This window comes from Histoplasma capsulatum (genome assembly GCF_000150115.1).
Source record: "Histoplasma capsulatum G186AR genomic scaffold supercont2.15, whole genome shotgun sequence".
Lineage (NCBI taxonomy): Eukaryota > Fungi > Ascomycota > Eurotiomycetes > Onygenales > Ajellomycetaceae > Histoplasma > Histoplasma capsulatum.
Genome location: NW_025544815.1, coordinates 115330 through 133880, shown reverse-complemented (window position 1 = coordinate 133880; position 18551 = coordinate 115330). Strand labels below are relative to the sequence as shown.

Sequence of the window (18551 nt, the reverse complement as noted above, 5' to 3'; positions counted from 1 at the left end):
TGAGGGAGATATAGAGATTAGTATGTTATGTATAAAAGATGCTGTGCCTGAAGGAGAAATAATTATCTGCCTTGGCTTATTTGCAATAATATGAATACTAAGTATCTCAAAACAATATATCATTCATCACACTCATTAGAACATAGGTCCCAGGAGTTTCATATATCAACATTGGGATTTACCTGTTTCCCAACTAATGGACCCATTTCAGTTGAGAATATTCTCAACAAACCCAGTTGCAATTCCTCGTCGTCTGAATACCCATATAGAGCATTGTAGCAGGCTTATCTGACGTCCTGACTACCCGATTGGGAAGCTTCTAGGGCTAATTTGTATCGCTAAGCGAGCCACAAGTGGAAGAATCCTTGGCGCCCGTTGCACCACGTGATGCATCACCACACATATGCGCATCTCATTCTTTCTTCGTCTCGTTTTGTTTGAACAGCGACCACCGACCACCGACCACCGTGCACGCAAATCACCTTCAACTTCCTTGATCCCCATCCGTCACCATGGTATGTCTATGCCTATTACCGAGAGTTTCTGCTCGGAGAGGAAATAGAAGAGAAGTTAAGTGGCGAAATGCAATGGATGGCTGACCTGTACATTGTGGGTGCGCGTGTGATTATATATAGGCGATCAAGCATAACCAGACCATCCCGAAAAATCGTGAGTTTTAAATGTCTTCTTGTATTCTACCAATATACTTAGACACTATGCTTGCAGAGGCAACGGAGAGACTTACTTTTGTTGTGTGTGTGCAGATTTCCACAAGGACTGGGCTCGCCGTGTTCGGGTACATTTCGACCAGGTATGTTACCAACAAAATCTCGAAATTCCGGCCGCTATCCACCCACTCCTAACGCAACCCCAAACGTTCGAAAATATCTATGTCTCCGAGAAAGTGAATTTTTGTAGAAATCGAAATTTATACAACTGACAAAACCCTCCTTACCCCTTATACATACAGCCTGGTCGCAAACACCGTCGTCGGGAGGCTCGTCTCGCAAAGGCGGCTGCTGTTGCCCCGCGCCCTGTTGATAAGCTTCGGCCTGTCGTTCGGTGCCCTACTGTCAAATACAATCGTCGCGTGAGAGCTGGGCGTGGCTTTACCCTTCAAGAACTGAAAGTACGACATCCTATCCCTAGGGTTTTGAGGGGTTCCGTTACCCGATCCGCAACTGGAGGCAATAACAGGTCAACAAATCACTCGCTAACTCTCAAAAACACAGGAAGCTGGAATACCCCGTAAACTCGCGCCAACAATCGGCATTGCGGTTGACCACCGCCGCGTCAATGCCTCTACCGAATCCCTCACTCTCAACGTCGCTCGCCTAAAAGAGTACAGGGCTCGCCTGATCCTCTTCCCCCGCCGTGCCGGCCAACACAAGAAGCTCGACTCCTCCGCCGATGAGATAAAGGCTGCCCAGGACACTTTTGCCAAGAAAATCACCGCCCTCTTGCCTGTGAATAACATCAGCCACGCCGGAGCCGTTTCGGAAATCAGTAAGCGTGACCTAGGTGCTGGTGTCGAAGGTGGCGCATACCGAAAATTGAGAGCCGCGCGGAGCGAAGCAAGACTAGTTGGTGTACGGGAGAAGCGGGCTAAGGCGAAGGCTGAAGAGGCTGCAGCGGCGAAGAAATAGAGAGAGAAAAGAGCCAAAATATAATTCTTAACAAAAAGGGAGTTTGATAAATGGGTCTATTTCTCTCTTGCCTTGTATTTCCTTGCTTTTCCTTATTTCATTTGTTTTTTAAACGCAATCTACCAAAACGGAAGAACGAGCACTAGCACCGCCTCTACGTCTACGCACTCCACCATCATCACTCGCAACGAAAATCGGACGTCCAGTGAGCTTCTTTCCATTTTTTTTTTTCCTAAAGAGAAAAAATTAGGTGAAAAAATCATGAATGGCCGTCACTTTGTCGAAGTGTTCTATCTCGTCTTATCCTTCTTCTCTGTGCTGTTATTGCTGCTCTCATCTCCCGTTTTAATGCTGATTCTGATGACGGAGCGGGTTGCTTGGGTTCGTCGGATATTACTTGGTTGACACATGATTTGTTGTCTACGCGAGGAAGAGGGGAGCCGGGGTGGGGGAGGGGGAGGGGGTTGTGGAAGAAGATGGAGAAAGAGTATGCTATGTTATGGATTGTTTGAAAAGAGATAAGAAACTGGCACCTGGCAACTGGCAACTGGCAACTGCCTCTGATAATGGGAGAGAAATACAAATATCCATGACATAAATACTCCGTATTTAAGTTTTCCCCGATTTCTCTAGTCACTAGATTGTCCGTAGCCGCGTTCCTTCAAGCTACTAGTGACACGGTTTACAAATTTCCCCTGTTCGAGAATGAGCAGCCCAAAAAGAGGGGAAAGGACACAAACCCCAGCTCCTATTATTTGCAAGCAACATCCCTATTTACAAGTTTGTTACAATAAAAAGAAAACCATGCAGAGTTGGCTCCAGTTTCAACGAAATGGATGTTCAGCTTGGTAACTACCGACACGCCCATAGACTATATATTTGTTAGTCCATAGGACAGAAGAGTTCAATCACCACCACCAGCGCCATTCCGGCAATAGAGGGGACGAACCAATCCAACCCCCCAACAATATTTATGTGCATATCAATCACACCGAAACACATCAGCTAGATGGGACTAATAAGAACATTACAAATCTCATTGTTTTGATAATCCTCATGCATGGATACTGCTGTGGAATGGGTTAAGTAGAACAAAGGAAAACAGAAAAGGACGAAGGACAACTCCATTTATCCTCCACAACAGTTCAAAAAAAAGGTTCCTTTTCCAAGTTGCGCCAACTCCTTGCCGTTACACCTTGCATACATGTTGATTTCCGATGCAACCAACGAAAAAAAAATAGGGACATGGGGAAGTTTAAGCCTTCGTCACTTTAGAAAAGGAAAAGGAAATCTTAAAAAAGAAACAAACAGAGAAAAAAAAGCCGGGCATACAAATACATATATACACAAAACCGCAAATACCGCCCACCTATAAAAGCAAGCAACCATTCCGATGGCCGCTCACACCACTCCAAAAAGAAGCCTAGCAACCCCTTCAACAGCCCGAACAAGCATCGCGATATCCCCATCAATCTCCATCTGTCCATATCCACCTTCTTTCCCTCTCCGACCATTCCTTAAAAAGCTCGCAAAAACCGACTTCGCCTCCTTCTCCACTTTCTCCAAACTCCCTACAGGCGATAATAGCGGTACCGAAACGCTAATATCTGGCTGCAGCTGGGGTTCGCTTGTCCATAAATCCAACGTAAGCGGACATGAAACGAGGAGCTGTGGTGATGATTGGCGTGTGACAATTATTTCGGATCGCATTTCTTGACGCTGTCGCCGTGTCTCTACAGAGAAGAGAAAAGAGGTCTGGCCAAGGTGTGGAAGGAGGTCTCGTGGGGTGTCAAGTTGCCTGGTCTTGCTGTTATTGTTGTTGCTGTCGTTATCGTCACGGCTTGGTAAAGATCCTTTCTGCGACGAAGATAATGTAGTCATTATTCGGTCCCGTAATTCTTCCAGTTGCGCCCATAGCTTGGCACGCGATAAATCGGCTTCCCAGTATCGGGATATCCCCCAGCAGAGGCCGGAGATATCTCTATGTAGAAGGGGGTTTGAGAGTCGGGTTTGTAACCAGGAGAAGAGAGCGGTCGGGATATTATGATTTGATTTTGTATCAGAATGATTCGGTTGCGATTGTGTAGGGATAGAAATGGAGATAACTGTTTGACTTTCCGGGTTGGTTTGGAGGGTTATAGGAATCTGAAAGAGGCGGGCAGGGAAGGGATGGGGTGCGACTAAAGTAAGGTTGTGTGTTTGGGTAATAAGGAGTGTTGGTGACTGCGATGATTCTTGTGGTGAGATTGAAGCAATCGGAGTGGAAACTGTCGTCGTATGTGCAGTGAGGGAGAGGGGCGCAAAGAGCGTGAGATATGGTATCAAGTCCGCTGGCTGTTGCAGAGCAAACGGGTTCTCTGGTGGAGGAGGGAAGGTTGAAGTAGGCGGGGCCGGTTTAATTATGGGAGTACATCGGGGAGATGCAAATGGCAAAAGAAAACAGAGGAGAGAAGAAACTGGTGGTTGGGAGGACCGCGTTGGAGGTGGAGGGGCGCATGAGGGGTTAGAGGTCGTGAGGAGTTCGCTTTAGAATAGTTGGTTAGCTTGAAAGTTTGTTGAGTGTGGGAATAAAACCAAAACCTACATTAGATTTTTAATAGATTCTGTATCCGGTGCTGGATATTGGTCAGGTTTCTCATATCTTTGCGTCTCATACTCTATTTTCGAAATATCTTTTTTCAGCCTTGCTAACTGAGCTGCGAGCGCATTGCGTAGCTCTAGTTTATCTCCAAATTTATTAGGAACGTAATCTTCCTCAGGAAACAAACTGCGCGGGGACGCAATCCCATCGCCAGGTTCATTTCCAGTAATGTCTGCATCTTTAGGTTTAAGTGGGCTAGGTTTTTTCACGGCATCCCTTGTCCTTCGCTTCCTCTTCTTCTCCTGGCGATAGCTTGGGCTACTGCTGCTCAACAACCCTCTCGGACGGTTAGGCAATCTCTCTAAACCCAGCTCAGTTGGAGTTGGAGGTAGCTCTGGCTCGCCATTTCCTTGGGTGGGGGATGATGAAGACCGCGTAGGTCTCCCATCGGCAGTTGTTTCATCGGCAGTTTGTCCACTTGCCGGGTCCCTAGCTCGGGAAGGAAGTCGTGGCTCGGGCAATTCAATTCCAGGTTCCAGCGAGAACGAGGCCCGCGATCGTTGTGACGGCATTGACAGTGATTGCGACGCAGAAACACGAACACTTGATCCATGACGTTGCGAGACAAGTTGCCGGGTCGGTTGTCGAATCGGCAATTCAGTCACCAATGCCGAAGTCGTGGACAGCGGCGACGGTGCAGGTAGCTTACTTCCCGATACCCCAGATCGTCCACCTTCCACACCTCCTATACCGAGACTAGCGTTTTCCCTTCCACGACTCACTGGCCTCTGATGTGCTGATTTTGGTGGGGAGCGGCTCAGAACACGTGCGAGGACATCTGGGTGTGAGCGGGAGAGGCTAGCTTTGGTAGGCGATTGGAACGATGCGCGACTTGGAAGCCGCGGTTGTGGTATATCAGTGCCAGTGGTCTGCGGCTTCTGGGCAGTGTTTGATGCGCTGACCACAATAGTGGGAGAATTGAACATGGAGGAGGCGCGTCGGCATACGGAGATGTGGAGAGCGAGAGCGGGGGATGTTTAGACCTAACGAAGGCTGTCCATTAGGGGTTTTATATCTTGGTGATACAGCTTGGGTCTTCTGTCATGGGAAAGTATGGAGTAATGAAGCCATAAACAAGCTGTCCACTGAGTATAGCAGCCAAACAACGCGAGGAGGTTGTTATGTAAGTGTAAGAGGCCCGCACTAAGGCACCAGCGCTAGGCCGAAGCAGGCAACACATTCTTGTTAGTCTGACCACATGATATGATATCATTTACTTTTCTACGTTGAATGATTGCAGCATTAACTAGTTAACTAGTTAAGACAGTTATCAACATGTGCTTTAACTTTTTGAGAATGCCATCTACTCTGTTAATGTGGGATGGGTAATCTCATTATTGTTGTGGTCGGATTAAAGAGTTTACAGAATAATAAGAGTATCAGCTGTGACAATATTCTGAGATTGAAATTATAAAACATATAAGTAGTATCATACTATAAACATAAACCAGTGCTTTGCAGTGATGAGTGTTTGTAGCAGAATTACATTTTTATTATGAGAGTATAGATGAATTTGATGAAAGAGAATATAGTAATTTTGAATAACTATTCTTCTGAAGTGTATGCCAATGATAGAGGATTGCACTACACGGCGTAGTTCGGCATTTTTTTATAAAAAGAGCAGTGTAAGCTTAGAAGCTTCTACTGGTCAAGCAATCTTTGAATCACACACACGTCCCAAATCATGGAACTAGCGCCCCATGCTGGCTGGAGAATTAAGGCAGGGATAGATAATTTCTCCACTTGTGGCGGGCTAATCCCACTGCTGCCAAAACCGATAAATGAGAGTCATGCGAGTCTTCACACTTTCAGTGTATTTCGTCAAGAGATCTTGAAGATTTCCTTTTTTTTCTCAGTACCCGAGTCTCAGAATCCGGAAAGACATATCCGTAGTAGAGAAGAATTTAACAACCGAAATGGTGTGAATATGGGTTCACGCGCAGACGGGCGCGAAATTGTGTTTCTGACATTCCCACTTTCACATACTGCACACAGGTGTGCTCTCTCTCTCTCTCTCTCTCCGTCTCTCTCGCTGCCGCCTGCCCGCCTACTCTGAAATTTCATTGTCCTTCATCATAGGAACACCACGAGTCCGTCTCAATCAACCTTTGTCCCACTGCTCATCTCCCAACGTTCCGCTGGCATTTGTTGTCGACCATGATTCCAGGAGCCGTCAATTACGGAAAAAAATTAGGGGTGTACGTATGTACATGTATATATATGTCTTCACCAAAATTCGTCGTGTCGAAAAAAGAAAAAAATCCCGAAAAGGAAATAGAAAAAGTGGCGGCTTAAGCTCTAATTCCCTATTTAGCATCTCACAAAGCTGTTTCGAACTCCATTTATGGGATTGACGACGCCACCTCTTCCCACACGCTGTTCTAGATTTTGTGATACGGAAGGCGGCAAAGGCGTCCCCCACTGGAGTCTGGCGATCTGCCATTCAGTTCCATGGATGTTGGCGGCAATGGCAGTGGGAAAACGTGCCTAACAACGCATACACATGTCAAGTGTGTATTGACTCGTTGCCAATAGTGGGGGACAAAGTGGGGAAGGGGAAGGCTAGCCGAGTCGTTTCTTTTTTGCTGAAAAGGGAAGGAAGAGTTAAATGTTTGAGAGCAAAGCGAGGGTAGAAATATGAGGGTCGAAATATCGAGGAAATAGACAATTAAGTGGAGCTGCTAAATGATGATCACAGCCGGGATGTACAGCACTTTTATCGTCTACACGAAAACATGCTTGGAAATTTGTGCTGTGGTGATTGTCGCTTACTATCAGACCAATCAGTCAGTTGGCGAGACTGGCTTTGAGCGCTCAACGCGTTTGTGACTCGGCTAGGACCCTCAGCTCACTATTGAGGTCGCTCATCAAAGGTACTTATCCCGAGTCCGGTGGTCAAAGCGGTCTGAGGTGAGGGATATGTGGGACCGGGCGGCGGCCATCCCAGTTGTGGGCTTGTGCTGCCCATGATAACATCTTCCTGGGTATGCTTAGCAGAAGTGGTGGTTTCGACCTGTTCAAGCGGTATGGTTCGGCCAATCCCGTTGTAGTGTCGTAGAAGCATCTGCGATGACGAAGCACGTTTATCTGGCTCAATTTCGGCCATATCTTTGAGATGATGCATGCGTTCCGTTCTTGCGGCATCTAGGGCCGCACTAACTATTTCCTCCGCTGTGAACAGGTTTTGGCTCCTATAATTGTCCGCATTCACCGCCCACGCCAGGGTCACAAATAGAGACCATATGTCTGCTTTAGGTGTCTGCGGAAATTGATTCCCCTGTAGCAATTCCGGAGCCATATACATGAGCGAGCCGACCCCTGATCTAGCCTGATCAACAGAATTGCAAAAACCAAAATCCGTGAGATAATATCGATAGTCGAGTTTACCCAAGGTGGTGTAAAGGATGTTAGCGGGCTTAACATCGCGATGGATAATACCGTAAGAGGCGAGATAATCTAGCGCGCTGAGCATTTGATGAAGAAGATTGTTACCGCAGTGCTCGTGCTCGTCGAAGACACACCTCTGTATCAGATAATCGACGTTTCCTTCCTTCAAGGCCATGAAGATCTCGAACCGCTCCGATAACCTCTGGTATCGTATGTATTCTATGATGTTTGGCTGTTGATATCAGCTAGGAAACATGAACAGGAGGGCCAGGAAGATTGGGCTAACATGAGAACAGTTGTAAAGTGCCTCAATTTCTCGCTGTAGTCGAGTGAGATCCCAGTCTTTAAATCCGCCGGGGGGCGGCCGAACGCACTTGACAGCCATGAATTTCCCAGAATCCATATCAATAACCTTAGAAACCGTACCGTAAGCTCCCGCCCCAAGCGGAGCCAATTCTTTATACCTTATTTGCGGCTCGTGGTGGACAGGCACTTGGATTGATGGGAGACGACTGGGTGCCGCCGTCGGAATGTTGTCTATGGTTCGAGCCTGCATGGGGGTTTCCACCCGATTCGCAACCTCATAATTCGCGTTAAACTCAACCCGGTGCCACACCAGTCGGAATTGAACTAGGTCCTCTTCGTTACCACCCATGCTGAGCATGCAGTTGACATCTGATCGCACGACGATCCTACGGCGACGCCCAGGTTCAAATGGTACGCATCCAACACCAAAAACCTCGGTTGTTTGCGAGTTTGACCGATCGTATAGCATTACAACATCACTCTCTGCATGGGTCTCAAATGAGCACTGTATTCGAGAGATGCTTGGTCCATCAACGGTGATATCAGCGCCGCTGCGCCCGAGAGTTGCCAACGTATATCGCGTACTTGACTGAACGTGGAAGCCAATGTCTAATCCAACGTATTGCATGTTATTGTCAACAAATCTGGATAGGAAACGACGGTTGAGTGGATTGTTAATGACAGAGTGAGCATTTTGATTCAGAGGCACGAGCGAAAATAAAGCTCGACTATGAGGAACTTGCCGCGGCGACAAAGCAAAAGGTCGTATGTCCATGAGTGGCAAGTCCCGAGAGGAAGTTTGTTTGATAGAGAAAACAGGTGGATAGCCAGGCTGCCAGATGACATGATTGATTGAAGGGCACTTGAGGAGGGCACATAGCAGCCTCCGTTATTAATACGGAGTGACGCTGGTTATAAACGAGACGAGTGCTTGGGCGTTTGACCCGATCCATGTTTGTTTGCTGCTACCCAAGGACGGGGGTCTGCATGCATCCTTGCTAATAAGAATTCATGCAAGTAGTCTAGGGTGTAGAGATAGGCATCCGTGCATGGAACAGCGACACAGCAGCGATTCAATAATGGGAGACAAACGGGACGCAAATGCCGGCTTTTTGCGCTTTGTATCCCACAAGTAATATTTGCATGCTTGGCCATGAGAGGTTGGGGCGGCTGGGGAATCCCATGACTTTCATGAGACATGGACGAGGCAACTTACGGAATAAGACAGAGCAAGCCCAACTATGCGGCAGCGGCGGCGGCGGCAGCTGGTTGTTGGTGGTTGGTTGGTTGGTTGCATATCAGAAGTGGTGGTGGTAACATATTTAGGGGCAGCGTCATCCTGGCGCACAAGCAGACATTATATATACACCATATGCACACCCCCCAGCCAACAACAACACAGCATCGCCTGACCGGGCCCTTACTAAACCTTTCAAACCACCTCCGCACTTCGAAAAAAAAAATTTTTTTCTTCTCACATCGATATTGGCCTCAGAGCGGCCTTCTCTACCCACGATATTTCTTTTTAACAAATTTGATGATGTAACCGAGATCAACTGTCCCTCTGATTTGTGATCATGGTCGTCACATTGAACGCCTTTGGGGCCGCCGGTTTCCCGCAGATCATTGAAGCCCTTCAGAGGTTGCAGGACAACCCGGAGCTTCTTACCCGCGAGCGATCGATGTTTAACGACCCTCCACCGCCGTACAGATCGGTCGAGACGACACGGCCTCCTAGCCCTTTTCGCCATCTCTCTAAAGCTGATCGACGCTTGCAGCGCAGAGAAGAACGCCTAAACTCTGTACCAACACGGCAATTTATGTTTCAATGCAGTTTAGAGAAGGAGCGTATAATAGATCAAATTCACAGAAGATTTGTGAGACGGAAAGAAACGTTGCCTTACACCATAGGGGAGGATTTCGACACGACCTCAGAGAAAAATGTAAAAAATCGGTGGATAGAGCAAGGGATATGGAATGACAAGTGGCCGCGATGGGCTAGGGGGGCGAGCTGGAAACATGAAGAGTCTCCCGAGCCTGAGCCATCAGACCCACTGGACCCAAGGCCGAAAATTGTTAGTGAGGAACGTAGGGCTGCACACGAACGTGACACGCGGGCTTCCCGCCCCTACTATCAATTTCTTTATCAGATATCCAAAGAGCGCGAGTGGCTTGAAGACGAACCAGACAGTGGACGCACTGATATCGATGTCCAAGCCTACGAAAACGTTAAGAATCGCTGGCTCACGCAAAAGATCTGGAATCCGCAGTGGGGCAATGATGTGCCAGGGATGACCTGGATTCACGAAGAGCCCGATGATGAAGATTCCGAGCAATCAGACAACCCTCCTGCCAGCGAATCTGTGGCTAACAATGCTGTAGAAAGTGACGACCGTCCTGTTTGCCGCTACAGGTACCGCTCACATGGGTTTGGTTTAGTCCAGATCCCTTCCGCGTCCCCGGAACCAACAGGGGAGGCTGGACTTTCCTTATCTTCTAGGACAATGGAGGGCACCAACGGAGACGCCTTCACAGATGAAAATGCATCTAACCTACCCAGCTCTGTACCCCAGAGCCCTAAAAATACAAAGGAACCTCAAGAATCTTCACACCTCGCTCCTGGTCCAAATGGTACTTCAAATGTTAGAAAGCGTGCTACTCGAGATTCTCCAGATCCTGCAGATTTGGCATCATTCCAATCAAGGAAGCGGCTCCATTCTATGTTTAGGCCAGCTAGTGCGCCCCAGAGTCCGGTACCTCATGCAACAGGAAGCTTACTAGGAGAAAATGAGGATGCTGAACCATCTCTATCTCTATCTACTTTGCCATTGTGTTGTATAGTTCTGGATGAAAGATCGGGAGATGATCGACAGCCACCGTTTCCAAATTCCAAAATAAGTACACGATCTAGAACAAATAAACGCTCAGCGTCTTGCGAGGCTTCAGTTGATGGCAACAAAATTCCACAGTTAAACTCAGGGCGGAAACGGCGTGCGGGCTCGGAAACGCCTACTGCTTCGCGTAAACCACCGGTGGTTTCGAAGAACAACCCTTCCTGCCGGCCTCGCTCCAGTGGGTAATTCGCATGGTTTTATTTGAAAAAACCAGATACTGTCACTCCCATGTTATATTGCCAGAATGAAAGCTAGCCAGATGAACATGATTGAACCAGGCTGAGAATTAATAGAATAGCCCTGAAAAGGTGCAACCACAGACATCAATCCCACGGGGGAGGTTTGTGTTTTCTAAATGCTCTGGTCGCCATTTCGTACAATGGCGATGATAGTTCTCAACGGCTCAATTCATTCAGCTGGTGAATCTAGTACCCAGCCCCATTTTCCTCAAGCCTATTTCTAATTGCGTGACGTTCGTGGCGATCATTCAACCGCCTTGCCCATCCGTCATCAACATCCGACTCGCATCCTCGGCGCCCACCCCTTCCCATCCCAACTTAACCCCCTCCCGACTCACAATCACCGTGTCGGGACTATTCGCCACAGATCTCCCCCCAACCTCTACAGCCCGCTTCATCACCCTCCTTTCCCCAACGCCCACATCATCCGCCTCCTCGCCATCCTCCACAACCTCATTAACAATCCCCCACCGCTCTGCCTCTTCAACCGGGACCACTCTCCCCGTCAACGCTATCTCTATCGCCCGCTGCTTTCCCACGCTCCGCAGCAGCCTCGTCAGCCCGCCCGCCAACGCGACGACGCCGCGCTTGACTTCTGGTAACGCGAACTTCGCCCCGCGCTTGCTGGTGATGACGATCTCGCAGCCGCCGCCGTAAACGAGGCTGTTGCTGGCGCAGATGATCGGTTTTTTCCCCGCGCGCTGGGATAGGCCGATGACGCCTGAGAGGGGTGGCGCTGGGCGGCCGGATGATTGGGAGTTTTTATCATTTCATTCTAGATTTTTGATTTTGGTAGTTTTCAGTGCTAGGTTAATAAGCTTCTGGATTCGGGTTTGTGGCGTTTTAATTTTGTATCTTTTATTTGTTCCCTTTTATTCTCATTTCCTTTCTTTTCTTTCCGGGTTTTCTACATGTTGTTTTGCATTTTCAGGAAATGATTGAACAAGTGGTGGTAGTTTTTTTAGCCTTTGAAATTCAGGACTAACCATCATAAAATCCATCCACACATGAAACTTTATTTATATTGTCCCTCCTGCCCAATCAAGGCTTAAAGTTGTTTATCAAAAACTTAACTTACCTTAAATCAGGTCCAGCACAAAACTCCGTTCACTTGCCCAACATATATTAGCTGCCGCTAGATAGATAATATCCAACAGATACACTCATTTCTGGCAACTTGCAACACTAAGCTAGGGGTGGCTTGGGTTAAAATTAGAGGTTAGACGTTGATGATCAGCGGTTAGGGATTAAAGCTAGGATAGGATATATCGAGGTAGGATCGGTTAAGGTCAAGGAGCTGAGAATTATGAAAAAACACCACCGCTCTACTTGCTTGTTTAAAGGCATTTTTCCAAATAAGGTTTCAACCCAAATGTACGGAGAATACCTCTAGAAAGGTCACGTAAAAATGATCGTGGTCGTTGTACAGGAAAAAAAAAATAGCGAACAAGAAGATAAATAAAAACCCTCGTATCACATGCATAAAGAAAAGAGATTCAATGGCAGAGGACAATGGCAGAGGACAAGAAACATCATATACTTCCCAAATTCTCAACGATGAACGCGCCAAGCATGCGCCGCCGGGCTCCTCCTCCTCCTCGTCTGAACCAACCTCTTTACCAACCCCTTCATCTCCCCAGACTTTCTCCTTGTCGACTAAACTGGCGAAGTAAAACGGGTTATCAAAGTAGTCATCGTCATTCATGCCGAATATTAGATGGCGCTCTGTCAGGTTGGAGAAGTGGATTTTTCGCTTATTTGTTCATGTTCACCACCCAAATGACATTGATGTCGTCTCGGAGGACGATGATGGTTCATCTTGTGTGACCATCAGGCCATTTTCCTCATCATCGTCCTGATGACCATCAATGCTGGTTAAATCAACTTCTTCATCGCTATCGGGTAGCAGATGATCGTTCCGGCGACGTTTGTTGACTTCATCTTCGTCTGCAGTACCCTTCCGTTTCCTCGCTCTGCTGGAAGAATTTTGGTCTGGTAAATCATCTCCACCGGTGGCGTCTGACAATAAAGCTTGCTTGATGCGCATGGCCTGATTTCTCCTCCTCTCCTCCTCTCGCGCGAAGAACTCTCTATCGGCTTCCTCATCCGACTCCTCATCACTGGCATGGATATATAAACTGCTTTTGATTTTTCTTTGACGCTCCAATGCATTAGCATGTCGTGCCAGACGGCGTGCTTCTAATGATGCTTCGTCCAGGACATCGCCATCCTTTCCGTTCTTCTTCCCTCGCCTAAGTCGCTTCTTTTTAAGTTCATCTAATGTGTCGGCTCTAGTGCGGAGATTTGGCGGGAACAAGATATCATCAATGTCATCTTCGCCCTCCGAATCGTTTCCAAAATCCACTTCACCCGATGTTCGTTGGTGGGACAACGTAGTGTCGATGTCTCGTTTTCGACGTAGCAGATCACGAGGCTCTAACCCGTCGAATTCGGTTGGTGGGTTCTCCTTGTGTTTTTCAATTGATTTTTTTGTTTCTTCTAGAGTTCTAGCCGATAATGACGAGGGGATTATCCACGAGGAGCCCAGTGTGTCCTCAACACCAAGCCTCTCAAGCCCAGCTGATGTCATTAGAAGACGGAAACGTCCGTTTTTGAACATGGCAGTGCGACACGCATCATCAAACGGGATAACAGCTAATGAAAATTGTCAACATAATTTTTGTCGGGCAAGAACGATATCTTATACATACCTATTGAAGGAGGAGTGTTGGCGGTACGCTCCTCTCCAGATTCAGATCGCCTAGCTTCGGCTTCCAGCTCCCAGCTTCTCCTTTCATTTACCGCAGTGTCAATGGTTTTAATTAACCATTGTACTAGGCTCTCTTTTCCTTCCAGGAGCAGAGCTGCTACTACAATGCCTAATTTAGAATCTAGTGTATTGGCAGCACCGGGCTTCACCTCCAACTCAGCAGCAGCCTTCGATTGCGACACTGTCTGTCTCTCATGGCCATACTCTAGGTAGAAGACAGTGGCGTTAATTTTACTAAATAGCATTTCTGTGATAAGCTCCGGGCGTTCTTCTAATTTCTTGACGAGCTTTCTAATAATTCGTCGTGTGAGCTCCTCCCATTCGACATAAATTGGCTTAGTCGAATCAAGGCCTCTCGGACCCTTTATCATCTTATAAAACAGCGAAATTATATCCACGCGGAAGAGCAACACGCTTAACTCTTGCTTGAAAGCCACACGATAGAAAAATCGATGTGCTCGTTTCAACTGCTCCTCGTTGAGCTCCCTATAATATGCTGTTAATGCAAGGAATGTGTTGACAGAGTTTTGGGTGCAAAATTTAGCCGCGAAACGTTGAAAATTGAAAGATCTTTCCACTATCGTCTTAGTTGCATCTTCCATGGTCAAGTCTTCGGCTTCGGACTCGTCACCATCTTGAGCTTCGCCATTTTCAGGATTGGGAGCCGCTTTCTTACGTTGTTTGCGCCTGGCTCGTCTCCGAGATCGAATCTGCATATATTCATTCTGCTTCGAGTACTGTTCCAATAATCGAAAGAAGACATGGGCTAGTTCAGTGCAAGCATCCAAATACCAGAACCCTTGGCTTTCATAGACCCTTAATATAGCCAATATCCTGTCATGTGTTGTCTCCTCATAGAATATTCTGCTCAATATATTCTCAGCAATGTCTTGATCTTCAGCAATGTCAGAATGAAACATCTGCTGGACCGTCAGAAGTATTTGCGTAAAACACCGCATGCTGGCGTTCAGATCCTGCCAATCCTTGAAATCTAAACAGTTTTGCATATGTCTGGTTAAAGCAATGAAAGTTTCTTGGTTGAGAACGCTTGCAACGAGCTGGAAACCGTCCGGTTCGAAATCCCTCGAAAGATGTGCATTTTGCTGACGAAGTTCTTGTTGGCGGGTACGCCGAACCCTCTCAGCCTCAAGGAACCAAGCGACTACATAAAAGAAGTGACGTGGTGTGGACTCGGTCACGCGGTCCGCCTCCCGTTCAATGGCTTTGCGGATATGTGAGAAGAGTGGGTTGAAACCAGAATCCAAAAACTCTTCAACGAATGTTCTTAAATGTTTGGTCGCCAAAGGCGTCAAGGGAGATGACACATTAAAGTTATTCACCGATGTGTCAATGTCCCCCTTTCTATGTTTCGGCCTATCCCACTTTTTTGATTTGTCCATTTTCAACATCGTCGTCCAGTCATCTTTGAGTACGTCCTGGCCGGAAACAGTGGATACTTTTTCATCATCTCGTTTCACCCAGATCATCGTGCCAAATCGCCCATGCCTAGTCGGGGCAGTTTTGGCGTATTCCCGTTTTAAATGCGATTCCTTATCCAGGAGAGCTTCAAGATCATCCGTTCCCGCAATATTTCGTTGAGTATCATTCATGAACAGCTTCTTTATATCGACCCCCTTAACAATATGGAATAGAATCTCTAGAATAACCACATCCTGGTAAATAAAATCTTCTCCTATATTGGAGCACATTGCCAGTAGAAGGGCAAATACATCCTGTTGTTGAAATACGTTTATGGTAGCGGACTTCGACGCTTCTTCCTCGTCGCCCTCGGCAGCTAGATGCGAAGGCGTTACTATCGCAATATTTCTGAATAGGTACAGCATTAATTTTAGAATCCCTTCGTCTCGTGAGGAACGGTCTGATCGTGGAGTGGTCATGCTTGGCAAGGCAATACGGATAATTGTTCGTAGAATGGCCGTGGTATCATTTCCAAGAATCCCACGCTTATACAAAACCTGCGAATGCTGCAAGTATGGTATATGTCTATGATGATTGACTGTCATCTGGCTATGGATCTCGAGCGGCCATGTTAGAGGAACAAGCAATTCCACTAAAATGAAGCATATCAGCAGCACTCACAAATTATGCGTTGGGAAGAGGGGTGTGAGAGCGCAGAGCACTTACAACAAGCCAACGAAACTCTCGACTTGTACTTATCATCATGAATATCATCCCCCAAAAGTGCGAGAATCGGAATCAAGTCTCGATTTACGAGGTTAGTTTCCGCTAAGCACCTGGCCACGTCCATACGGTTCGCCTTCTCGTCGTAGAACTTGAGCCATCTTTTGATATCGCGCAAACAGGCAAGGGCATCGTCCCCCAAGACATATTTCCCTGTATTGCTACTACCAGAGCCTCCAAGCTATATGAAGAATTCATCATCCTGTCAGCTTTCCATTAAACTTTAATGATTAGTTGGGTTGGCTTCCTTCCTGATAGACCTACCGCAGAAACGAGATTGAAGACATAAGCGCGGACTTCAGGATCCACCACCTGCCCTGATTGAATGGACTCTGGCTCCATATTGTTTGGGATATTGTTAATGGGGTATCAATGTCATATCTAGCAGATGGTGTTGTTGTTTTCTGTCTTGATATCATATCGTTGCCAGTGTTTACTACTCTCATTCAATTTCTATGTCCAATCATTTTTCGCGTGTGTAAACTCGCGTTTCTGACGTGTGACTGACTAATCAGGAACGGAATTACTAACTTCCAGCATTGGGAATCACCTTTTATTGCCAAGCTCACCCACAAAATTGGATTGGTTCGTCCCGGAGCTGGTGGTGATCGGGCACTTTTGACCCAGCGGCCTCTGTAACAGTAATACAGGCTCCGAGAATAACCGAATTTCTCCAGAACCATTGACATATTATCATGTGATAACACCAGGCCAGACACCCTGTTCCATATCCAAGTTTATCTTTGCCGACCGCTTAATTTTTTTGCATGGGGAGCTGTTCTTCTATCACTACTCAACATTCACCTGTCACGATGTTCCGCGTTACTGTCGGACGGTGCATCGCCAATGCGGGCTGCTCAATCGCCTCGAGATCCTTCAGTACATCCCCAATTGCTCAGGCAGCGGCGGAGGTGAAAAAGGTGGGAGTTATCGGAGCTGGACAAATGGTACGTATTGAATATACCGGATACATTGTCAATTGGATATTAACATGCTGTGGAATAGGGTCTGGGGATTGCGCTAGTTGCCGCCCAAAAGGCTGGCGTGCCCGTAACCCTGATTGATAACTCCCAAGCTTCTATCGATAAAGGGCTGAAATTTGCAGGTATGCCTCATACAATTGCAAAACGCACTCAATTGCGGATTTAGGGATCTAACTCCGCCAACCAACAAACAACAAAATAGATAAACTACTTGAGAAAGACGTCGCAAAGGAGCGTATTACCAGAGACCACGCCACCCAAATCCGCTCGATGATCAAACCCAGCACCAACCTCTCCGACCTCGAAGACGTAGACTTCGTAATAGAAGCCGTTCCCGAAATCCCAGCGCTCAAGTCATCCATTTTCGCCCAACTGGCTGAAATCGCTCCCTCACACGCCATCCTTGCCACAAATACCTCCTCCATCTCCATCACCAAGATCGCCGCTGCAACCACCAAGAACCCTACAGACCTGTCTGCCTCGTCGCGAGTTATCTCCACCCACTTCATGAACCCCGTCCCCGTCCAGAAGGGCGTGGAAATTATCACGGGCCTACAGACGTCCCAGGAAACCATTGACACTACCATGGAGTTCGTCAAACGCATGGGCAAGATCCCGGCCCGCTCCACCGATTCTCCTGGCTTCCTAGCCAATCGTATCCTCATGCCATATGTCAATGAAGCGATCATGTGTCTGGAGAACGGTATTGGCACTAAGGAAGATATCGACAGCATCATGAAGTACGGCACCAATGTGCCAATGGGCCCGCTGACCCTGGCTGATTTCATTGGTTTAGATACGTGCTTGGCTATTATGAATGTGCTGCATACCGAGACTGGCGATAGCAAATATCGGCCTGCAGGATTGTTGAAGAAGATGGTTGATGCTGGTTGGATGGGCAAAAAGTCCTCCAAAGGGTTCTATGATTATTGATTGTTTTGGGAGATGGTAGGTGGGATGACGTTGGCTGTTTTTCGACATCCAATGTATTGGGTCAGAAACTCGGCCTCTGGAACAACGTTTCTTTTTCGACCCGGTGCATGGACAACATGTATATAAAAATAAAGATTTACAATCCGCTATGTTTTATATAGTCATTCATTTGTCCTAATACCCTCATCCAACCCAGCTTGTCTTATGGGTCACCAGTGACATCATTCATTCATACACATTGTTTTCTCAAAATCTCACCCGTTTCACAACCTAAATTCTACTCCCAATATGCTCGATTCTCCGATATCACATTGCCAAACCTTCCATCACCAATTTCGCGATATCCACGGCTATTACTCGCCTCCAATGTGCCTGCAACCAGGGCTAAGTTCCTCTCAATGGGCCTTGGCTTAGTCAAGAATTCAGCGCTTAGGGTGAAAGGAACAACGCTAGAATCGGTAATGGCTTCTTGTATTTCGTTCCTGTTATTGTGTCTGTTAGCCAACATGATCGAAGAGCTAATTGAATTCGTCTCCTCAGGAGAAATGTG

The 18551-nt window shown here is 47.2% G+C and overlaps 7 protein-coding genes across 7 annotated transcripts; 3 read left to right on the top strand and 4 right to left on the bottom strand.

Moving 5' to 3' along the window:
• Positions 1-403: 403 nt before the first annotated feature.
• HCBG_08279 (60S ribosomal protein L13) lies at positions 404-1646 on the top strand (the record flags this gene model as incomplete). The annotated part of the gene is made up of 4 exons (XM_045435328.1): positions 404-515; positions 765-811; positions 971-1129; positions 1233-1646. The coding sequence occupies 4 exons, from the start codon at positions 404-406 to the stop codon at positions 1644-1646; spliced, it is 732 nt and encodes a 243-aa protein (XP_045283820.1).
• Positions 1647-2968: 1322 nt separating this feature from the next.
• On the bottom strand, positions 2969-5213 carry HCBG_08278 (uncharacterized protein; the record flags this gene model as incomplete). Its single annotated transcript, XM_045435327.1, has 2 exons — positions 2969-4170; positions 4231-5213. The coding sequence occupies 2 exons, from the start codon at positions 5211-5213 to the stop codon at positions 3048-3050; spliced, it is 2106 nt and encodes a 701-aa protein (XP_045283819.1).
• A 1925-nt stretch (positions 5214-7138) lies between these two features.
• HCBG_08277 (CAMK family protein kinase) lies at positions 7139-8826 on the bottom strand (the record flags this gene model as incomplete). Its single annotated transcript, XM_045435326.1, has 3 exons — positions 7139-7906; positions 7961-8624; positions 8690-8826. 3 exons carry the CDS (start codon positions 8824-8826, stop codon positions 7139-7141), a joined length of 1569 nt encoding a protein of 522 aa, XP_045283818.1.
• A 672-nt stretch (positions 8827-9498) lies between these two features.
• Positions 9499-11455, top strand: HCBG_08276 (uncharacterized protein; the record flags this gene model as incomplete). Its single annotated transcript, XM_045435325.1, has 2 exons — positions 9499-11124; positions 11168-11455. One exon carries the CDS (start codon positions 9558-9560, stop codon positions 11058-11060), a length of 1503 nt encoding a protein of 500 aa, XP_045283817.1.
• On the bottom strand, positions 11362-12818 carry HCBG_08275 (enoyl-CoA hydratase; the record flags this gene model as incomplete). The annotated part of the gene is made up of 4 exons (XM_045435324.1): positions 11362-11849; positions 12100-12146; positions 12192-12214; positions 12654-12818. 4 exons carry the CDS (start codon positions 12816-12818, stop codon positions 11362-11364), a joined length of 723 nt encoding a protein of 240 aa, XP_045283816.1.
• Positions 12819-12881: 63 nt separating this feature from the next.
• On the bottom strand, positions 12882-16427 carry HCBG_08274 (topoisomerase 1; the record flags this gene model as incomplete). Its single annotated transcript, XM_045435323.1, has 4 exons — positions 12882-13768; positions 13825-15954; positions 16029-16266; positions 16350-16427. 4 exons carry the CDS (start codon positions 16425-16427, stop codon positions 12882-12884), a joined length of 3333 nt encoding a protein of 1110 aa, XP_045283815.1.
• A 380-nt stretch (positions 16428-16807) lies between these two features.
• Positions 16808-18244, top strand: HCBG_08273 (3-hydroxybutyryl CoA dehydrogenase; the record flags this gene model as incomplete). Its single annotated transcript, XM_045435322.1, has 3 exons — positions 16808-17032; positions 17091-17190; positions 17271-18244. 3 exons carry the CDS (start codon positions 16853-16855, stop codon positions 17999-18001), a joined length of 1011 nt encoding a protein of 336 aa, XP_045283814.1.
• Positions 18245-18551: the final 307 nt, after the last annotated feature.